Source organism: Lygodium microphyllum, chromosome 6 (assembly GCF_053477565.2).
Source record: "Lygodium microphyllum isolate KBCC chromosome 6, Lygodium_microphyllum_v1.1.10, whole genome shotgun sequence".
In the NCBI taxonomy this organism is placed as follows: domain Eukaryota; kingdom Viridiplantae; phylum Streptophyta; class Polypodiopsida; order Schizaeales; family Lygodiaceae; genus Lygodium; species Lygodium microphyllum.
The window spans coordinates 78,061,680-78,084,837 of record NC_141140.1 but is presented as its reverse complement, the minus strand read 5'-3'; the positions used below and the strand labels follow the sequence as shown (position 1 = coordinate 78,084,837).

General features: G+C 44.9%; 2 protein-coding genes and 1 pseudogene across 3 annotated transcripts in view; 2 read left to right on the top strand and 1 right to left on the bottom strand.

The window, feature by feature from the left end:
- Positions 1 to 23,158, top strand: part of LOC148034706 (Mitochondrial import inner membrane translocase subunit Tim17/Tim22/Tim23 family protein) — a 48,787-nt gene that overhangs the window by 5,402 nt on the left and 20,227 nt on the right. The window lies entirely within an intron of this gene.
- LOC148034709 (uncharacterized) lies at positions 481 to 16,144 on the top strand (annotated as a pseudogene).
- On the bottom strand, positions 18,840 to 19,766 carry LOC148034708 (uncharacterized). The gene has a single exon (XM_087680445.1). The coding sequence runs from the start codon at positions 19,764 to 19,766 to the stop codon at positions 18,840 to 18,842; it is 927 nt and encodes a 308-aa protein (XP_087536571.1).

Genomic DNA, 23,158 nt, shown 5'->3' with positions numbered 1-23,158 from the left:
GGCTCTCATAAGCCACAAGTCGGCCATCTTGCATAAGAATAACCCCGATGCTATTACCCCATGCATCAAGTGAACTAAGAATGACTTTCTTAGATCGAGCAATACAATCACATGATCTAAAGTCATCTTTTTCTTCAACTTTTTAAATTCTAAAATTTCCAATGTTGTCCATCTAAATGGCACATCCTTCTTTTATGAAGTATGCAATGGAGATGCAATTTCAGCAGACCCGTGTATATAGTTATTGTAGGAAGAACATCCAAGAAGATGTGGATCTTATGTACATTTCTCAAAGGTGGCCATGATTGTATTGCCTCAATCTTTGCAAGGTCCATGTGAATACCATTAGTAAATACAATATGTCCCAAAAAGTGGGTTTCATGCAAAAAGAATTCACTTTTCTTGTCATTGACAACCAGCCTATGCTCACATAGTTCATTGAAGACAATGTCCACGTGTCTTCCATAGTTGCCTCCGTACATGGTCCAGTACGGTCCGTACGGTACGATTTCGTACGAAAAAACTGGCCTATTTCGGCCACCTGGCCTGCACGTGCTCTTTCCGCGTAAATTCCTGCGCCCCCACGTCCCACGTTTCTTGCGCTCCCACGTCTTGCGTTTCCTGCGCTTTTCCTGCAGGGTGCAGTGTGCACTTTGCACTTTTTGGGGGGGGTGGGAAGCCTTGGATACCTCACCGCATCCCCCTTTTCCAAATTCCAGCCATCATCCATGCAAAACTTAATGCTCCTCTTTGGATTCCTTCCAAGCTCCAGCTTGCAGCCCTCTCTTTAGAGTCTAGACTTTGGATTCCTTCTCTCTTTAGACTTTGACTGTTTGAACTTTGAACTTTGACCCTTCTCTCATCTACAAAAGGTGCTCCTCTCCTCCATGCTTCCAGTCCAATTCAACAAGCACTTACAAGTTACCATTCTCATCTTCCTCTTTCCCGCACTCTATTGAAGCATTTGCCATTCTCAAAGAGTCAAATCTCATATCCCATCCTCTCTATCCCATACCCTATCAAAGCATTTGCCATTCTCATCTCCCATTCCCTCTCTCTCACTCTTGCTCTTTCAACTTTACTCCACAACTTCATCCCAACCCTCGGGCCTCTCGAGTCTCCCTTTCAACTTTCAAGACTCAAGTTTCAACTTTCAAGAGTCCAGAGTCGAGACTCAAGCATCTCTCTCTCTCTCTCTCTCTCGGGTCTCTTTATTCGTCATCGGCACCATGACTCATGAGAAGCACGAGGCCTTCAATTTGCATGCGATCCATATGGAGAGGGACACAAAGAAGTCCAACTCCCACTATTGGATATGCAAGTATTGCGGGAAGCGCTATACAAGTGGTGCAACTTGGCTTCTCCAACATCTTTCCAAGACGGGGGGGCAAGTTGCTCCATGCAAGGAGATCCCTCCAAACATTGTGGAGGAGATTCTCGCCAAGATGAGAGGGGGATCCACAAGAGGAGGAGGAAATGGCTTATCGGCACCAACTCCTATGCTGCCTACTAACGAGGAAGCAATCCAATGTGGGCGTATCTTCAATCGATGCGGGAGAGGCCTCTACCATTGGTGGTGGGGGCTCCACATCCACATCCAGCTCCGGTAAAAGACAAAGAGTGGAGGCTCATGCGGTGCCGGAGAGACAATTGTCTCTCTCTCAAGCACCCGGTCATGTGCGTGGATCGGTTGCCTTTCTTAGAGAAAAGCAACGACTTGCGGATATTGAAATTTCACGCACGGTGATTGAGTGCAATTTTGCATTCAATGTCCTAAAGCAAGAGCAATAGAAGAAGATGGTAAAAGCCATTGCCAATGTGGGTCCATGTGAAGGATGGACCGGTGTCACATATAACGACATGAGGATGAGAAAGATTGATGAAGAGAAGGAGAGGATTGATAGAGTCCTTGATCCTATTCGGGCCGCATGGATAAAATATGGTTTCTCCATTCTCACCGACGGATGGAGTGATCGTAAGAAACTGGGCATCATCAACATACTCGTCTCATGTCCTTTCGGCACTTACTTTTTGCGGGCAGTAGATACCGGCAAGAGGGGGAGAAAAACGACGGGCGTATTCATCTACCGCTACATTCGACAAGCTATCATTGAGGTATACATTGCAATTTGCATTTTAAATTTGTTTCACTTTCTTTCATAATGATAAATCATAATATCATCATTCATGATTCATAATTGAAATTTGATTTATAAATAACTTGTAATTTGTAAATTGTGGTTGTAGGTGGGGCCCCTCAAATGTAGTGCAAGTTGTTACTGTCAATGCATCGAATTGTTAGTGCATGGGCCGTTTGCTTGAGACTGAGTTTCCTACCATTGTGTGGACTCCATGTGCAAGTCATTGTTTGGACTTGCTCATGGAGGACATTGGGAAGTTTAAGTGGGTGAAGAGGGTGGTCCGCAAAGCTACATCAATTGTCACATTCTTCACGGTAAAGGTAAAGGTGCTTATAATGTATCGTGAGCATAGCACACTTGAGTTGAAGAAGCCTTTTTCAACTCGCTTTGCTTACATGTGGTTATTGCTAGAGCGCCTTTATGAGGTGCAGTCCGCCTTGCGCGACAGTGGTGTCCACTCTATGGAATGAGTGGGATGAGCATGAGACAGAGGAGGTCAAAGCCATGCAGCACTTGTGCCTTAATGAGAAGTTTTGGTAAAAAGTCCATGCCGTTGTCATTGTCGTGACTCCCTTTTATAGGGTGTTACGTATGAGTGATTGCGAGGGGTCCACCATGGGCCTTCTCGTTCACTTCTTTAGAGCGGCATTGGCGGAGGCACGTGCTTGTACAGTGATCACAGAGACACAGCGTGCACATGTTTTAGAGATAGCAGAGAGATGGGCGTGGATGCATAAGCCCATCCATGGTTTTGCCGCATTGGTATATCCAGCCTACAAGTCACCAGTGGTCATGGATGATAGAGAGTTCCGTTTAGACCAGCTTGCTTATTTGACTCGTGTGATCCTTGTTGATGACCACAATGCAGTGCTAGAGGAGCTAGGATGGTGTGCAGATCAGAGAGGGCATGTGGCTTTTGCTTCTCCCACTTGTTGGAGGAGAGAGTCACTTGTGAAGCTTTTATTTTGGTGGCAAAACTTTGGATACGCACTGGAGGTTCTTCAGCCCTTAGCCATGAGGGTCCTTGCCCAAGATTATTCTTCGGGTGCATGTGAGAGAAACTAGAGTGCCTATTTTCTCATTCACACAAAGATTCGCAATCGGCTTAGCACACGACAGTTAGAGCGGCTAGTTTATTGCCGCACTAACTGACGCATGATGAGGGCTATGATGAGCATGGGTAGTCCGAAGCAGGTAAAGTTTAAACACTTAACCATAACATTTAAAATTTGTTGTTTTAACTTTTAAACTTTGAATTTTGAAGTTTAAACTTTATACTTTACAATTTAGGCTTTAGCATTTAGTATTTACAATGAATCATGATCAATCTTACGTGCATCACTGCATTGATGATTGTGTAGGTGAATGTTGATACATTCAAGTTGACGGGCGACACTCTTCCGAGTGTACATAAGGAGGTGGGCGAGGAGGAGGAGATGATTTTTACAGAGCTCTATAGAGAGCTTATAGCAGTAGATACTCGTGACACTCGCAGTCAGCGTGCTCGTGGGCGAGGAGTTCGAGTAGATGGTAGCAGGGGCATGGTCATTCGACGCTCTCCATCATCGAGGAGGGGTGGTTCAAGTGGCTTGCAGACATATGTAAGGTGGGGCTCTAGTAGCTCACATCCTGTGCCTCATGATGATATCCCCCCCTTGCCTACTCAGCCGCCACCTAGAGAGCCATCATTTGATGATGATGGTAACCTCATCAGTGAGGATGAGTATGAGTCTGTCTCATCATCGGATGCCGATGAGTCATCTTCAGACTCTCTTGATGAGCACTCAGATGGTTCTGATGATGATGATGATGGTGATGATAGTGATGCCTCATGATTCATCATAGATTCATCATTTATATGACATGTCACATAGGTCTCTTTTTTTTTTTGTATTAGATATACTAGACTGTAGTTGTATCTCATGTTTTGCGTAGCCCATGCGACCGCGATGGTCACCCTCATGTATTCATCTTATTCTGTAATGAAATGGCTATTTTCACTTTAAACATGAAATAGCCATTTTCATTTAATGATTTATGGTTTTTGTTATTTAAAAAATCATCTTAATTTTTTTCGTACTAATATCGTACTGTATCTTATAAAATCATAAGGTACCAATTAGTACCGTATTTTATCTTACCGTACCGTATCGTATCTTTCGTACCTGACAACTATGGTGTCTTCTATGCTTTGCCTCATTCTTCGAATAGACAATCATGTCATCAAAGAAAGTGTCTACAAATCTTCTATGTGGCCTAAAGATGCAATCCATCATTCGATTAAAAGTGGCAAGAGCATTCTCAAGTCCAAAAGGCATAACAAGAAACTCATATAACTCAAAAGATGTTTTGAAAGCTGTCTTAGACACATCTTGTTGAGCTAAAAATGCATTAGCTTCACTTAAACAACCCCAAAACATGCTTAACTAAGGAAAAAATCTTATTTATTTAAAAGAAATGTGTTCCTAGAGAGTGTTTGTATCCCATAAGCACAAACCCACTTGGGAGGGCCTAAACTTTCTATAATTAGGTATGTTGCCTTCCATTTAGCATTAATCTCGTTTTTGTAGGTTTTAGGTGTTTTCAGCTTGCTGTCCACACCATGTTCACAGAGGACATTAAAGTCCAAGTTGTCCATTGTAGTCTTCACTCATCTGGCACTTGTTTCCAGTTCTCCATGATCATTTTGCTGTTGTTTTCAGCTAGGCGATTGTTGTTGTCTACCCATCCAATTGTCATACAGCTTGCCATGTTAGCATACTACTGCGTTCGCCGGCCCTAGCTACTGTCTTGTCAGTTCTCTCTCTCCTCTTAGCTGTCACTGCTGTGTTCTCTCTTCTCCCTGCTATGTTTTGCAGTTTTCGCTCTCCTCCAGCTGTTGCCATCATCATCTCAGCATGCATTTGCAGATTTTCTCTCCTCAACTTGTGTTTACAGCACGCTTTCTCTCTAGACTACTGTTTGTATCAGGTCTGGCCACATGCAGATTGCGTTTATTGTTGTACTCGGAGGCTGTGTTGTTGTGATTCGAGATCTATTCGGAGTACGACACACTCTCTAGCTCATTATCCTTGCCTTGATTCTTGAGATATAGGAGTTTGAGGTTTAGTATTTATTCACTGCATAGTGTGTTTGTTGCATGAGCATTGTATATTCAGTAGTCATATCACTTCATTCATTCTCTGTGTTCATTGTCTCTAAGTAACTCTAACCCCAACTCTGTTTTTCTATCAGTCTGTGCTTTGTCGTACGGTATTATTTGTGTTTTTGTGTTAGGGTATTTTTTTCACATGGTATCAGAGCCCAGTTCTCTAAGAGAAACCTAGACCTTGATTTGAAAGCTCTACACAAAAAGCAGGAACAATAGAAGGGCAGATGACTTCGAACACTACTTCCGTACTACTTTTCACATTTGAGCTAAATCCATCGAGGAATGAGTTGGAGTGGGCCTTACAACTTGCTTCACAAGCTCCTGATATGGCCGCTCAAACATTGAACTACCATGGAGTTCCACGACCTTACGAGATCACTATAGTTGAGTACGATTTCATTTTGATGCATAGAGCCCGGGAGACAGAAGATAAGTTTGAATTTAATCCTTTAGATTCAGTGCACCGATCTATTGACCATGTGGGAAGGGTGGAATCTCTACTTAGGACTAGCCATCTGCAAGTGGAAACTGGTATAGAGTATACTCCATTGCCTTTATACTTATTCTCTCCAGTACTAAGTATGTCTATCGTTTTAGATTTTGTTAATGATGATTCCTTTTCTCCTATTGGTATGGATGATTTTCATGATGAAGGACGCATGCAAAACAATTTTTGGTTTATGAGTAAAGAGGAAGATAGATATTTCTTTATGAACTCAAGACTAGATAAGCAGTTGAAACAAGAAATTGTGAGTACTCCTTCCCTTTCTTTAACTTCAAACAATTTTGTTTTCAAAGGTTAAAGTAAAGTAGGTGCATCTTCATCATCATCATTTTAATTTAATGCATTTTAATGAACAAAAGGAATCCATATTATTTTCCACATCTACACCACCACAAATCCATTTAATCTTCCTTTCATCCCATCCCCTTACTCCACCGCCACATCCTTTCAACTGCCATTAAGTGCTCCGCATGTTGTATCTCATGTAGGATCACATGTATTGTCATTCACCACCCTAGACACTTCTTCAAACTTAGGCATAGCCGTTAGGACCGCATCTCTTCCTTAGCTGGGTGGTGTTCCATCTTTTTCTCATATACTTTCAGGATCATTGCAGCCTAGGTAATTTTCCCAGTCTCTCGTGAGTGTGGATTAGTTGGCGCCACAATTTGCCTCCATGGCATTACCTAATGAACCCTTTGGTCATTATGATGTGTCTACAACATATGGACAGGGCTTTTGTCACGAGGACGTGAAAATTTGATGCTTTGCTTATGTTTAATTGACATTTGATTAAATGATTAATCAAATGTGCAATTAAAAGATGCACATGTGTTGCACATGTGAGGTGCAAGCTACTTTCTCACAGTTGTAGACCGAAGGACCTTGTGAAAAAGATGGGTGTCAAAGGCAAAAGTTGCAACAAGTTACACTTGTTAGATTCTAGGTGAATTTTTGTGTCAGTTTGTCCCTAGGATCATTAATTGGCCATTGAGTGTCAGTGGTGACACTAGGGACTAGGCATTAATTAATGGATTAATGCTTGTCCAAGGGTCAATTAATGCATGGGACCACTTTGGGTTGCAAATGGCCTAGCCAATTAATTTTTGGATGGGCAAGGTCAATTTTCTGGGCATGGATTAAGGGCTAAATTAATTAAATGGCTGGAAATAGCTGAAAATGGATTAAGAAAGCTGCCACTTGGCAAAACTTTCCCATGCAAGTGGGGGAAAGGCTAAATAGGGCTGAAGGGAGAGGGAAATCTCGTTTTTTCATTTTGGAGCTGTTGGAAAGAGGTGTTGGATTGTTGCTGCCAGCTTTTGGGGCCAATTCCCAGCCATTGGAGACCATTTTGGTGATGGAGATTGCATATTCTTGACCTTGGGAAGATGACAATTGTTGTTGATGCACTTTCTCTTGAAGATCACAGTCTCTGATGCTCCTATTGTTGTTGGTGCATCCGTTTGGGGCTGATACAGCAGGGCAGCAGCTGATTTTGATCAGTTCTTCGCGACAAATCTCAAAATTTTCTCTCTCTACAGCATTTTCTCATCTCCTTCAGCCTATGCTCAGCCATTCTCAGCAATTCTCAGCCATTCGGAGGAGATCTCAGCCATTTTTGGTGGGCTGATCTGTAATTTCTGCAGTAAACCCAAATTCACAGCAGAAATTAGGGTTTAGCAGCCACCTTGGGATCCGTGCCAGAGACTGAAGGCTCAAGGGACTGAAATCAGGAGCTGATAATTGAAGGTTATCAAGGGATTTTGGGAGCCAGCTCATCCCGAATTGATTTGGGGCAGCATTTGGCCAGCCAAGGGTCAAATTGGAGAAGAAGTCCTGGGTGAAACAAGGGGCAAATGACCTAAAAGGCTTGCTGGACATTTATGACAGCAAGAGCAATTGGTTAGTAGGAGGAGATTGAAGAATCTCAAGTTGTAGTCCTTCTAATTGAATGAAAGCTAAAGAAATACCGCAAGGGGCGTCAATTTTGGGGCCAACAGGGTGTCTACTGTCCAAGAATGTTATGGTAAAGTGTGTATTTCATTTTATGTGCATTTATTTATTGCTGTAATTAACTCTTAAATCAGGTTATCACCACCCATTCCAAGAAGGAAGGCTGGTTTCATGGTTCCATTGGTGGGATACATCAAATCTCTTGATTTGGTGGGGCCGAGGCACCTGATTGCAAGCCAAAGCTTTGTGCTAGTGCTAATTTTTGTGCTCAGCTGAGAAATTACAGCAACATGTCTTCATACAGTGAGATGGAATCAAGCAGTGATGATGCCTCTCAGTATGGACATTCTCATGGAAATGAAGGAAATGCAATGCCAAATCTTGGACAAGGCTATCATGATGGACAACAAGCTGAAAATGTTACTGTTGGGCAAGATGTAGGGCCTTCAAGTCGTCATGAGGTAGATGACCAGCAAAGTGAAGAGGAATTTGATGACCAGTTCAAGAATCGGATGAGGACAGTAACAAATCTCTTTGCTGAATTGGCAAAGGATCCTCAGTTCACTCGATTTTTGAATGCTCTGAAGAAGGACAGCAAGGGCAAGAAGAAGTTAACTTCTACACCTTCGGGACAGCAAGGTGCACCGAAGGTAGTGCCAAATCCTTCACTTGAAGCTCCTAAAGAGGCCAATGAAGCTAAACAGTTGGTACCTATGGGGCAAGGAATGCAAATGCAAGGTCATTATGGAAGTGCCAATCCAATAGATTTTGGACAGCCGGGCATGCATGCTATGATGGGGCAGCCAGGATACTTTGGTGGTAGTATGATTTTTCATGCAATAGTTGGCCAAGGGCCGCATACGGGAATGCATGGCACAAATCCCTATGGTATGCAGCAACCAATGCATGGTGTGCAAGGCCCATTGTATTCGGGTATGGCTGGAAATGTGCAAAACCCTATGTATGGTAGCATTGGCTTGATGCCTGGGGCACAAAGTGGAATGTTTGGCAATGCATCTGAACCCCCGAATGCTTATGGGGCTCAAGGAATGACTGCTGGTCATCCAAATGCTTCATTTGGGCTTGGTCATGATGTAAATACATCAAATGCACTCTTTTTGCAGCAGCCAGTGTATGACAACTTGACTCCCAAAGGGGAAGCAAAAGACTACGATGAGGGTGGAAAAGCAGTGAAGTTTGAGTCCTTCAATGGTGCACAAGATAGGCTGAAATCTTTGACCTTCATTTAGCAGTTTGATGGAGTCTATTTAGGGGGAAACTTCACCGAATCCTCTAAGATTCGAAAGGCAGCCACTTTCTTGAAGGGGAATGCATTGCAGTGGTGGTCCACGCTCTTGATGCAAGGTAGAGCACTGTCAACATGGGTACAATTCAAGCAAATGTTTGTCAGAGTGCAGCGGTGCGGAAGCGTAGGACTGAGAGAGAGAGAACGCAGAGAGAGAGAGAAGGGAGAGAAAGAGACAGTGGACGATGAAGATCTGCTGTATAAAGAATGCTGACTACAAAGATATACACGGGCGCAGTGCGCTAGACTGCGTGTCTCCACCTCGACGATGCGACCTGCTGTCCACCTCGAAGTCTGCTGCAGTCTGCACTGTTTGCTGTCTGAAATCTGTGAACAGAGACAGAAATTTGCACGGCACCGGTCTGTAATCTGCGACAGAGAAGAGTGGCCAGACTGCTGGAAACGTCAGGTATTTATAGCCGAAAACTGCCACGAACTGGGGCGCCAGAAATAGGGCGCAGCCTGGAATAAGTCGGCTGCATTAAATGCAGCCGACTGGGCTGCAGGCAGTCGGACTGCCACGTGGCAGTCCGACTGACTGTGCAGCTGCCCTCCAAAACAGGCTATGATCTCTAACACCCCCTCTCAGAGCCTGGACAGGGCAGAAGCCTGAGGGATCTGGAATGTTGCCGAAGTAGAGCTTGAGGAAACGCCTTCGTAAACAAATCCGCAAGATTGTCCTCCGTCTTGCAATACTCCACAGTGATGGTCTCATCCAGAAGCTTTTCTCGGATGAAGTGGTACTGAATCTCAATGTGCTTCGTCCGGGCATGAAAAACAGGGTTCCTTGCCAAGGCAATGCAACTCTCATTGTCACATCGCAGCAATGTAGGACGAGTCTGGGGGCACCCAAGCTCCTCCAACAATCTCCGAAGCCACACAACCTCGCATGTGGTGGAAGACGCGGCCCGATACTCCGCCTCAGTAGACGAAAGGGCTACCGTGGGCTGCTTCTTGCTACTCCATGAAATAACACCTGCACCCAAAGTAAAGCAGTAACCTGTTGTAGACCGCGTGTGGTCCACGTCACCGGCCCAATCCGAGTCGCTCCAACCTGCAAGTACAAGATCTGACCCAGCTGTCCCTGCGGGGTAATGAATCCCCAAATCGGACGTCCCCCCTCAGATACCGAAGTATCCTCTGAGCAGCCTGCCAATGCACCGTCTTAGGTTCACTCATGAACCCTGCCAAGAGCCCAACAGCAAAACATAGATCAACCCTGGTGTTGAGAAGCCAAATCAAGGACCCTATCAACTGTCGATAGCGGGACGCATCCGCCAAAGGAGAAGCTGAATGGGAAGTGGCCTTCCAGTTCGGATCCATAGGAGTAGAGAGGGCCCGACAATCTTCCATCTCAAAAGACACCAAGAGCTCTTGTACATATCTCTGTTGGGAGAGAAAGATCCCCCTCTGAGACTGATAAATCTCATGGCCTAAAAAGAAATGAAGTAGCCCCAAATCCGTCATCTCGAACGTCCGATGTAAAGCTGACTTTGTCTCCTGGACCTGCTGTGCATCATCACCTGTGACAATCAAATCATCAACATATAATACAAACAGCACACAACCATCCTCGGAAGTGTGAACGTACAGCTGCGGATCGGCCTTGGACCGCCGATATCCCAACTGAGACTGGAGGAACGAATCAATCTTCTCGTTCCAAGCGCGCGGGGCCTGCTTGAGGCCATACAGGGCCTTCTTCAACCTCTAGACTTTCCCATCTGAAGAACCAAAGCCAGGAGGCTGCTCAACGTAGATCTCCTCCTTCAAATCACCATTCAGGAAGGCCGACTTCACATCCAACTGATAAACAGGCCATCTCCTATGGCCAGCCAAAGCAAGAACAACTCTAATGGTTGCCATACGAGCTGTAGGGGCAAAGGTGTCATGACAGTCAATCCCTGGGCGCTGGGCAAAACCCTTAGCAACAAGGCGAGCCTTGTGCTTATCCAAAGTACCATCACTGAGATATTTGGTCTTGAAGACCCACTTAACTCCAATCACCTTCTTCTTCGGGGGGCGTGGCACAAGTGACCAAGTGCCATTCCTCTCAATAGCCTCCAACTCAGCTTCCATAGCTTTCTTCCATGGAGCGGACTGTAAAGCCTCCTTCACGGAGGTGGGCTCTCGATTCTGCATAACACGGGACATCAAACAATAGTTGGAGCAAACAAGCTCCGAAGAATGCGCCTGGTGCCTCCGTGACCGCCGCGGACCATCCTGCGGTCCCCACTCCTCAGGAACCCCCTCGATCCCTGAATCACGGAGTGTGTCACGGGCCCAGCAAGGAGGAGGCCGAACCTCCCCTCGTCGTTCTCCATCAGCAGAAGACTCTGGAATGTCCACCGGTGGTAACTCCTCAGAAGGGTCCGGTGGAACAGTAGACTCTGTGTCAGAAACAGAATCATAATCAAAAGGCACAGGCTCCAGTGGAACTGTAGAAGGAGCCCAACTCTCCCCTGTATCTCCAAGAACGGGATGCTCCTCACCCGTTGAAGAAGCCGGAACCTCCACAAACCGCACATCACGGCTAGTATATACATCCCGCTTGACGGGATCATACAGTCGGTAGCCTTGGGACTGGGAGCTGTAGCCAACAAATACCTGTTTTCGGGAAGCCGCTTCAAATTTGTCACGGTGAGTCTTGGGAATGTGAACATAAGCATCACACCCAAAGACTTGAAAGTAAGAAACATCTGGCTTCGTCCCAAAATAAGCCTCAAATGGGGTCATCCCTTCCATGGCCGAAGTAGGGGATCGATTAAGAATGTGGACTGCAATAGCCACAGCCTCGGCCCATAGAACCTGAGGGGTCTGTCGGTGCTCCATCATGGTGCGCGCCATCTCGATCACACTGCGGTTCTTCCGTTCGAGAATACCATTTTCTTGAGGAGTATTGGTATTGGCAAACTCCTGGTGAATTCCTCTATCTGCACAAAACCGAGCAAAGTCATTAGATACAAATTCACCTCCCTTGTCGGATCGCAAGGTCTTCAACTTCCGGCCTGATCGGTTCTCCTCAAAGAGAAGCCAATCCTTGAAGTGCGAGAAAGCTTCTGACTTTAGTGCCAAAAAGTAGGTCCATGTCATCCTGCTGTAATCATCCACGATCAGCATGAAGTACGAGCTCCCACGCAGGGACTCATGCCTCATAGGGCCACATAGATCCGTAGATACGAGCTCCATCGGTGAAGTAGACCGCCGCGAAGCTGTGTGGGGAATGGCATCTCTATGCTGCTTCCCCCGTATGCAGGAGACACATGGCTGCTGGCTCACCACTATATCCGGCAACCCTCGAACAAGCTGTCCACGGGACGCCTTCCGAAGATAGTCATAGTTCAGGTGACTAAACCGAGCATGCCATAACTCAGACTGTGACTGTGAGGTAAGAAGAAGAGTAGAGAGGGCAGTGGAAGACTTCAGTTTGTAAATGCCGTTCTCCTCATATCCAGATGATAGAACCTTCCTCGATTCACGATCAAGGACTCGCACTGTAGAACTATCAAACTCCACCAAAAGACCAAGGGAGCAAATCTTATGGACTGAAAGGAGATGGTACCCTAATCCTGGTACATGCAAAACCTCTGAGGTATGGGTGCCACCTCGTCCATCCGGAATAAGCTGCATCTTACCCCGACCTGCAACAGAAACTGAAGAGCTGTCACCAATGAGAACCTGCCCACGCGAAGGTCGCAGCTGGGCAACACCATCTGATGAAGGAGTCATGTGCCGTGAGGCACCACTATCAACAATCCACTCTCGAGCTTGGGGAGCCGTCATCGCAGCATCAGAAGCATTCGGTGAAGCGTCCTCAATGACAACTAGATGTAGAAATGCAGCTGATGAGGGTGCAGCCACCGCTCCAGAATCCTTGGTATCCTTCTTCTTGGTGTCCTTCGTGTCTTTGTTAGGGCAATCCTTCTTCCAATGGCCAGTCTTTCCACAAATATGACATGTGGAGTCTTTGTCCTTGTCCTTGTCCTTGTCCTTCTTGGACTTGGTGTCCCCCTTCTTCTTCTTTTGGTCCTTCCCCTTCTTCTGAGAGGCTTGACCTGTCAACGCCTCCGTCTTGGAAGCATTCTGTCCCTTTAACTGTTCCTCTTGGTCCAAGACCATATGAACCAACTTTTCCCAACAAAGAGTAGACTCTCGCCCCGAAGCAATAAGGGCAGAGTAAAATGTACCGAATCGTGGCGGCAACTGGGACAATAGTGTGATCGCCATGTCTTTGGAGGAAATCGGCTTCCCCGCATTCTGAACCTGCATCTGTAGCTGCCTTAGCTTGTTAATGTGTTCCCTTAGCGAAGAAGACTTATTGACGGACAAGGTCCGCATCTGTACCTCCAAAGAAACCCTCTTCATCAGGGTCATCCGATTGTACATTTGATCAAGCTCCAGCCATATCTCACGAGCCACCGTCAAGTGCTCGATGTGAGCGATCACAGCTGTAGTGCATGATAGAAAGAGAAAGGATCGAATCCTGGCATTCAGTTTGTCCCAATGAGACTGGGCCCTGGCCAACTCTGCACGAGCATCGGAAGAGAGTTTGGACTCATCTCTTACCGAAGGCCGGTCAATATCCTCCTGTACCAACTCCGCCAAATCATAGGACTCAAGGATGGCCAACATCATAACGCGCCAAATGCGGTAGTTGTCTCCGTCGAGCTTCTGATCTGTAGGAAGAGCCGGTAGGACAGGCACCTTCCGGTCCATAATCGCCTGGAACTCCAAGTCCATCTCTGTAGACATCTTCACCTGCAATGCCTTCTCAGACGCAAAAGCAGCCCCCTCTGACTGGGTAAACTCAGCCTGCTAAGGCTCTTCCGCGTCCCGAAGCTTCTTCACCCGCCGGAGGCGATGAAAAAGCAAAACCTGCACTGTTAGGTTGAAAACTCAAACTTCCTCCGTGTCAAACAGCAGTAAACAGCAGCAAATCCACCACCTGAACTCCTTTCCTGTGCGCCCACACTTGTTTCAGGCTTGTTCCAAGGCGCAGCCCTCCTGTCTGCCCTTAAACGCAAAAAACGCAAATTTGTGTCGCGATGGAAACTCCTCTTCAGGTTGATTCTGTGCTCAGTCAGCCCTCAAACACTGCTCTGATACCATGTCAGAGTGTAGCGGTGCGGAAGCGTAGGACTGAGAGAGAGAGAACGCAGAGAGAGAGAAGGGGGAGAAAGAGACAGTGGACGATGAAGATCTGCTGTATAAAGAATGCTGAATACAAAGATATATAGGGGCGCAGTGTGCTGGACTGCGTGTCTCCACCTCGACGATGCGACCTGCTGTCCACCTCGAAGTCTGCTGCAGTCTGCACTGTCTGCTGTCTGAAATCTGTGAACAGAGACAGAAATCTGCACGGCACCGGTCTGTAATCTGCGACAGAGAAGAGTGGCCAGACTGCTGGAAACGTCGGGTATTTATAGCCGAAAACTGCCACGAACTGGGGCGCCAGAAATAGGGCGCAGCCTGGAATAAGTCGGCTGCATTAAATGCAGCCGACTGGGCTGCAGGCAGTCGGACTGCCACGTGGCAGTCCGACTGCACAGTCCGACTGACTGTGCAGCTGCCCTCCAAAACAGGCTATGATCTCTAACAATGTTTGCATCGAATTGGTTGACTAGTACCTTTGAGGTGGACATCATGACAGCTTGAAATAAGCTTGATGCTAAGGAATGCAAGAATTTAGAGCAATACAATAAGAAGTTTTGGGATGCATTGCTGCCCGTCACTTCTTATCGTGCCGTACCCCTTCATGAGCAGGTGGAAAAATATGTATGTGGGTTGCCCAAAGGAATCATGGTTTTTTGCATAAAATCCACCGTGTCTAGCATGTCTCAGCTCATAGAGACTGCTGCTACAGCCGATGCTTTGCTGCCTGGAAAGGATTCGGGCTTCCAAGAGAGTGGGGAGAAGCCGAATAAAAAGTTGTTTAAGGCTGAGAAAAGGGGCATATCTGAAAACCAGCCTGAAAAGAGGCTAAAACAGCAAAGAAAGGGCTCGAAAACATTGGCACAACGTAGGGAATTGATGGCTGCAAATAAATGCTTTATTTGTGATTAGGAGGGTCATATTGCAAAGAACTGTCCCAATAGGCAGCAAGCTGCAAAATCAGAAAATCAGGGAGATCCTAAGGGTAAAAGGCCCAAAACATCAGTGGGATTGGCGCCCGATGTTGTTAGTGATCAGCACAATGATGATGCTACTGAGTTGTGCAGAGCATGGGACAAAATTAGGGATCAGCATGCATTGATTTTCTTTGATAATGGTGCATGAGCCAACTTCATCTCTACTGACATGGTAGCCCGTCTAGGCATCAAAGATGATGAGATGGGAGCCATGGGGGAAGTTGGAATGGCATGTAAGGGTCATGCAGAACCTGTCACACCACTCATTGGAAAGCTTCGATTGCACATACAGGGATATGTGGACAGCGAAGAGTTTTACATTGCTCCACTTGAGGGTTGTAATGTGTTGCTTGGTATGCCATGGTGCCACCGTATGCATGCAGTGATTGATTCATATGCAAAAGAGATCACTATTCAACACAAGGGAAAGACACTCACACTTGATGTAAAGTTGAAAGGGGAATCTATCCCTGTTGTATCTGCAGCTGCTATTTCTAAAGTAATGAAAAATCATCTTTCAGCGTATTTAGTTTTTGCTAAGGATAAGGATGATAGTGAGAATGTTGGGAATATGTCTAAATTAGAGAATGATCGCATGTCATTTCTGAAAATGTATGCTGATTGCTTCTCTCAGTCACTTCCAAGGTAGCTACCACTTGAAAGACCCGAAGATCATGGCATAGACCTTATCCCTGGAAGTAGCCCTCCTAATAAGCCACCCTATAGAGTCAGTGCAGCCTAACAGGAGGAGATTATGAGTCAGGTAAATGAGCTGTTAGAAAAAGGGATGATTCAGCCCAGCTCATCTCCTTTCTGTTCTCCAGTGCTTTTGGTGCAGAAAAATGATGGTTCATGGCGTATGTGCATTGACTATCGTGCTCTGAACAAGATCAGGATAAAGAACCGCTTTCCGATCCCTCAAATCGATGATGTTATGGATAGATTGCAGGGGACAACAATATTCAGCCGTATAGATTTGAAATGTGGGTATCATCAGATACGCATTAGATCGGAGGATGTGCCTAAGACAGCTTTTAGGACATCTTTTGGGTTATATGAATTTCTTGTCATGCCTTTTGGACTTACGAATGCTCTTGCCACTTTTAATTGGATGATGGATCGCATCTTTCGGCCACATAGAGCATTTGTGGGTACTTTCTTTGATGACATGATTGTCTATTCAAAGAATGAGACGGAGCATAGAAAGCATTTGGACATTGTTTTCAAAGAGCTACGAAAGCATAGGTTGGTTATCAATGACAAGAAGAGTGAATTCTTTTTGCATGAAATCCACTTCTTGGGACATATTGTATCGGCTGATGGTATTCGTATGGACCCTGCTAAGATTGAAGCAATACGTTCATGGCCAGCTTTGAAGAATGTTCGTGAGATCCGCAGCTTCTTGGGTTTATGTTCTTACTATAGGAAGTATGTACACGGGTTTGTTGAAATTGCATCTCCATTGCATGCTTTGCAAAAGAAAGATGTGCCATTTAGATGGACAACAATGGAAATTTCAGGATTTGAAAAGTCGAAGGAAAAGATGACTTCAGATCCTGTGCTTGTGTTGCCTGATCTAAGGAAGTCATTTGTGGTTCAATGTGATGCATGTGGTAACACCATTGGGGTTGTCCTTATGCAAGATGGCCGAGTTGTGGCTTATGAGAGCCGAATTTTTCACGGTGCAGAGAGGAATTTACCGGTTTATGAGAAAGAGCTCTTGGCTGTAATTCATGCATTGTCTACGTGGAAACATTATTTGTTGGGGGCTGATTTTATAGTGCAGATAGACCATCAGACTTTGAGGTACTTTTTGACGCAAACAAAGTTGTCAGAGAAGCATATGAGATGGGCAAATTTTCTCTCTATGTTTCATTTTCAGATTGTACACATTGATGGTAAAAAGAATGTTGTGGTGGCTGATGCACTGTCACGTAAGCCACAAATTTCAGCCGTCACTATGGTTTATCACACTGAGTTGGATGCCATGAAAGAGTAATATGCTGCTGATTCGGACTTTGCTAATGTTTATGATCAGCTTTGCAATGGCCAAAGGCATAAGCATTTTATGCTAAGAGATGGATTTTTGTTGATGCATGGACGATTGTGTGTCACAAAGCAGTTGAGGCCTAGAGTGATCATTGAAAGTCATGCCCCTTCGTATGCAGGACATAGAGGTATTGTGTGCCACAGTCAAGGCAGTGGAGCATTTCTTTTATTGGCTAGCTTTGAGGCATGATGTAGAGCAGTATGTTAGGGTATGCATCATATGTCAGAAGGTAAAGCATGATAGGTAAAAGATGCCGGGCTTGTTGCAGCCCTTGCCTATTCCAGATAAGCCTTGGCAGAGTATTGCTATGGACTTTATCTTTGAGCTTCCTAGGACACCTATAGGGAATGATGGGATATGGACTATTATTTGTAGGTTTAGCAAACAAGCCCATTTCATTCCGGTGAGGAAGAAGATAAAGGCTGATCATATGGCACGATTATTTATGCAGCACATTTTCAAGTATCATGGTATGCCTGAGTCGATCATTAGTGATCGAGACCCTCGGATGACCAGTCTATTCTGGAAGGGGCTGTTTGAGAATATGGGTACCACGCTGAAATTCTCATCATCCTTCCATTCGTAGACAGATGGTCAGTCTGAGGAAGCAAATTCCACAGTGTTGGATCTTTTGAGGTGCTATGTTTCAGACCACAAGACACAGTGGGAGCAGTATTTGCCATTGGTTGAGTTTGCATACAATAATACGGTGCAGAGTTCCACTCGCAAGGCTCCATTTGAGGTGGTTGAGGGTGGCAAGAAGGTTCCACCTATTTTGCACACTAAGGATAAGATCTTTGAGGCTGATCGCTTTGTGGAAATCTTGGATGCAGCCTATGCAAAGATAAAGTATGCACTTCAGAGATCACAGGACAAGCAAAAGCGGGCAATTGATTGCCATAGACCATAGAAACATGAAACGGGGAACGGGAACGGGGAATGGGAATGGGGACGGAGACGAGAATGCCAAACCTAGGGAACGGGGACGTGGGAACGGGAACGGCATTTAAAAAATCAAAATTCATGAAAAAAAATTAATATTTCACTCATAATCCATGTGGACTCTGGAGTGTTAAAACTTAAAACCAAGGTATATAATCCACAAGGACAAACATTTTAAGTTTTAACTTTAAGATATCATGCATTATTCTAAAACTATTCATTAGAAATTGAATTGTAACTTACAAGGCTCAAGAGGTAAGATATTCAATTATAAATAATAAAATCCATAATACATATGCCAAAAATCATAAATGATAAAACAATGAACAATGAACTAAACTTAAAAGTCTAAGCTAAAAGAACATGTCTATGGTACCATTGTCAAAAAACTTAAAAGATTATAAATATGAAATTGAAGTCTAATATTTGAAAGAATATGCTCATTGCCCCAAAAAAGACTGCAAATATAAAGTCTAATCTCTAGACTAAAGCAAAATGTGGCATGCCAAAATAGCCCAAAGGGCAACTGCAAGACTCAAGTACAAATATAATATCGGCATGGCACAACTGTCAACAACCCAAGTGTCACAGTGTCATCAATGATCATAATATCATATATAATGTAAATGTGTCATGTATCATGAGACTCGTGATAAGTAAGCTAAATCAAAGATCATGATCATGATCTGAGGCTACTCTAGCCACTCCTGAAGTGCCAGCCTCATCATCATGTGTACCATGAATTGCTGTATCTCCCTCAACATCAGCATGTGCCTCCTCTTCTTGCTGCATCTCCCACTCTGTGAATGGATCAGGCTTTGTTGTCATACTGTTACATAACATCCTCAAATTAGCACTAACGAATACTAGATCGTTTGCCCTCTCCACACCAAGACGGTTCCTCTTCTTTGAAGCAATGTGAGCGTAGGTACTCCACAATTGCTCCAAACAAGAGGAGCTAACTGACTGACTCAAAATACGGATGGCTAGTTGCTGCAACTCAGGACCATCCGAACCATAGTTCTCCCACCACAAAGCTGCCCCAATCTTACAACGATCCTCCTGTGCATCCCCACAACCAAAAGAACCCCGAAAGGTCCTATAACATGAAAGCTGATCTCTGATCTTTCGTCTAGTGCCATAATCAGGCACTAGACGAGACAATATAAGTCTCCATGCATCCATAACCTCACTGTCATTCTCTTGACCCTTGCCCTGGAACTCAGGATCCACAACAAATGCAGCTGTATGCATGGGTGAGCTATAGAAGTTCCACCTCGTCACAACTAAATGGTGTATTTCCTCGTACGCCTCATCATTTGGTGCCAACTCCTGCAACTTTTCATTCAGCCTATCCATAGCCTCATATACCTTGCCAATGCAAGGTTGCATAGCATCCATAACCCTCAATAAATGTACAATGGATGATACCATAGCATCTATCCGCTTTACATCATCCCAAAAAGTGGAGTTATTTGCTTTCTCCAAGCATAAGACACCTGTAGGAGTATCTGCCAATGTTGATGAGGTAAACTCATCACTAAGAAATAACTGCCTCAAGGCACCACTGCATTCTCTTAACCTGCCTAGCATCAAGAAGTTAAAGGCAAATCTGGTATCAGAGTATTTTAAAAGTGTATTCTTCGACCACAAAGAGAAGTGATGGCGAAGAAACTGGTGATTCAAAACAAAGCTAACCATTTGAGCTCCTTGCTCTATGACAGGTGCAATCCATGACAGTTACCAATATCCTTTAGTCGGTTGTTCAAGCAATGAGCCATACAATATGAAACTATGATATGTGGATAATATCCTTGAATAATAGCACCTGCTGCCCTATTTGCAAGCTCTCCATCTGCAACAAATCCCACAACATGCTCTGGGCCAATAAGCTCAACACCTGTAACCCACTCTGTTGCAAGTACATCTGTTGACTTTTCTGTCCCCGATGCATCATGTGAAGATATAAAATACATTTCCCCATGAGAATAAGCAACCATACCATGAATGGATCGCTTGCGTGTATCACTCCAACCATCAGTAAACAATCAAGGAAACTCCATTTTTAGCCCACATGCTCTTTCTAGTCACTGCTGCTTGCTCAACAAGGCACTTTTCCTTGTCGAGCAAAGTGGTGCGTAAGGTCTCTGATGATGGAGGTACATACGAAGGGCCATACTCACCAATCTTCTTGCACATCAATTTAAAATACTTTGACCTGGCTGTACGAAATTGAATGTGGTCATGATAAAAAAAGCGTGCCACTGATGTATCCACCTCTTCCTTCTTCTTGGGATCCCAACTAGCATCAAGTGTGCTTTGTCTACAAGCAACATGTGGCCTTGTTGATGCCATGGCCGATGCAACGCCTGCAGTAGGTGTGGAGGTAGCACTTCCTGATACTGACCTTGCTCTAGATACATCTGATGGGGATGGTGTCACAAAAGTTGTAGGGTCAACTGTAACACGTCGTGGTCTAGATGCAAGATAAGCTTGTTGACCTGCTACACGGTCACGAAGCTCCCTTTGCTTCTCCAAGGTCACATTTGGACAAAACTGCACCTCTGAATTTGGCTCATGTAGGAGATGAGCTCGGACCTGATTGTGCATAAATATTAAAATGGAACAAGTGGCAATTGGTAGTCCATATTCTAATATTTAAGTAACTTTGAAAAATTAAAATCAATAAAAATTTGAAATACAAATGCTCGGCTCAATGGATTACCTTGTTTGCTCCACTAGTTCGCTTGTATGGGCAAAGCTTGCAAGTCCATGGTCGAGATCCTCCACCACTCAAAGGGCGGTCAGCATTTACTTCTTCCCACCATGACCAATCATCAGACCTTCTTCCTCGACCACTAACCCGACTAGCAGGGCGGGAAGATGAAGCCATTTATGATTTCGGCTGAAAATTGAAGGTCTTAGGTTCAAGAGTCCAGAGAAGGAAAAATTGAAGGCTGAAAATTGATTATTGAAGGCTCGAGAGAAGGGAGAAGGCTCAAGAGTCAAGACTCACTCAAGAGTCCAGAGAGAAGGGAAAGGGAGAGAAGGGAGAAGAAGAAGAAGGTTCATGGAAGAAGGAAGAAGAGAAGGGAGAAGTGAAGAGAAGGTAGAAGGAAGAAGAGAAGGTAGAAGGAAGAAGAGAAGGAAGAGAAGGAAGAGAAAGAAGAGAAAGAAGAAGAAGGAAGAGGTTGGAGGTGGGAGGAGAAAGAAGAGAAAGAAGAAGAAGGAAGAGAGGGAAGAGAAGGAAGAGAAGAAAGAAGAAGAAGGAAGAGAAAGAAGGTGGCTGGGCCTTGGGGCCTGGGGGCAAGATGCAGGCGGGTCCCGGGAGCAGGATGTAGGCGGGAGCAAGACGTAGGCTAGGACTGGGCTCAGGTGGAAGCAGGCGGGAGCAGGACGCAGGAGAATTGGGCGCAGGCGGAAACAGAATGCGGGCGGCCCGTAGGTAATTTTTGCCATGTGGCGTTCCCTGTCCCGTTTTAGACAGGGAATGTTCCATCATTTGGAAATGCGGTCCGCGACGGATACATGCCGGGGACGGCGATTCCAAGTGCCAGGGGGACCGTTCCGGCGGTTTCTTGTCACTATGCCATAGACGTGCTTTGCAGTTTGCAGAGGGCGATTATGTATTGCTGTGTTTTGAAAAGGCAAGGCTGAAAAAGATGAAGGGAAGAGAGAGGTTGTATCCGAAGTTAAGCATGAGATACTATGGGCCCTTTCAAGTGTTGGAAAAGGTCAGCGATGTTGCATATCGGTTGAAATTACCTACACATTGGTGGATACACAATGCCTTTCATATTAGTTTGTTGAGACCTTTTCGTGATGATGTGCCAGAAGATGTATCTGCTGAAATTCAGCTAGATGTTGAGGAACTAGATGAGATTTTGGTACCCGAGCAGATTTTGGCACATAAGAAAAGGAAGGTGAGAGGTAAAGTTTCCAGAAGATATTTGGTGAAGTTTCAAAATTATTCACCAATGGATGCAAAATGGATGGAAGAGGATGACTTGGCAGACCATTCTCAGTTGTTGCAACTTCATCTCGATGCCTTTCAGTTAGAGCCGGCTTTGGATCGGGCTTACTCAAGTTCAGCAGAGTGGGCGTTCGGAGCATTGCTTGATGCTCAAGGGGGAGGTAGCACTTCCACTCCACCGGTTTTGGACAGCTCTCGTATGTAGTGGATCTCGGATGTATTCAGCATGCATCCAAGGTACTGTGCTGACAGTATGTTTGCCACGAGGTCACTACTCGGTGTACTAGTCACTGTGAGATACATGTATATGAGTATGGTTGTCACCGCAGCTCTGAGACTATACTTATGCATGAGTTTTTGGACGAGTTTGGCATGAGTTTTTGCCTCAGTTTTGAGATCAATTTCTGATTAGTATCAACTTAGTTTTTGATCAGTTTGAGAACCGTTTAAGATCACTTTGGGATCAGTTTTGCATCAGCTTTTGCATCAGTTTCTGATTAGTTTAAAAAAAAAAAACCATCAGCTTGTGATCAGTTTGGAGTCACATTTGCAGCCATTTGTGACCAATTCTCGTATCAGTCCATGATTAGTTTATGATCAGGTCATGCTCAGTTTTTAATAGTTTACAGCTGATTCCATGGACAGCCACATGTAAACGAATGTCATTGACAATTCAGCCATAGTTTCGGCTCGGTTTATGCTTTACTATGGTTGTGTAGTTAGCACTGTTGAGAAACAAGAGTTTGGGATGCATCCGATGAGTTTTTGGCAACAGTTCTGGACTATGATGCCTTGTGAAAATTCCAATGCAGTATTGTTTGCTTTGACACATTACAGTGCAATCGAGGACGATTGCAAGGATTTCAAGGGGGTGGTTTGTCACGAGGACGTGAAAATTTGATGCTTTGCTTATGTTTAATTGACATTTGATTAAAGGATTAATCAAATGCGCAATTAAAAGATGCACATGTGTTGCACATGTGAGGTGCAAGCTACTTTCTCACAGTTGAAG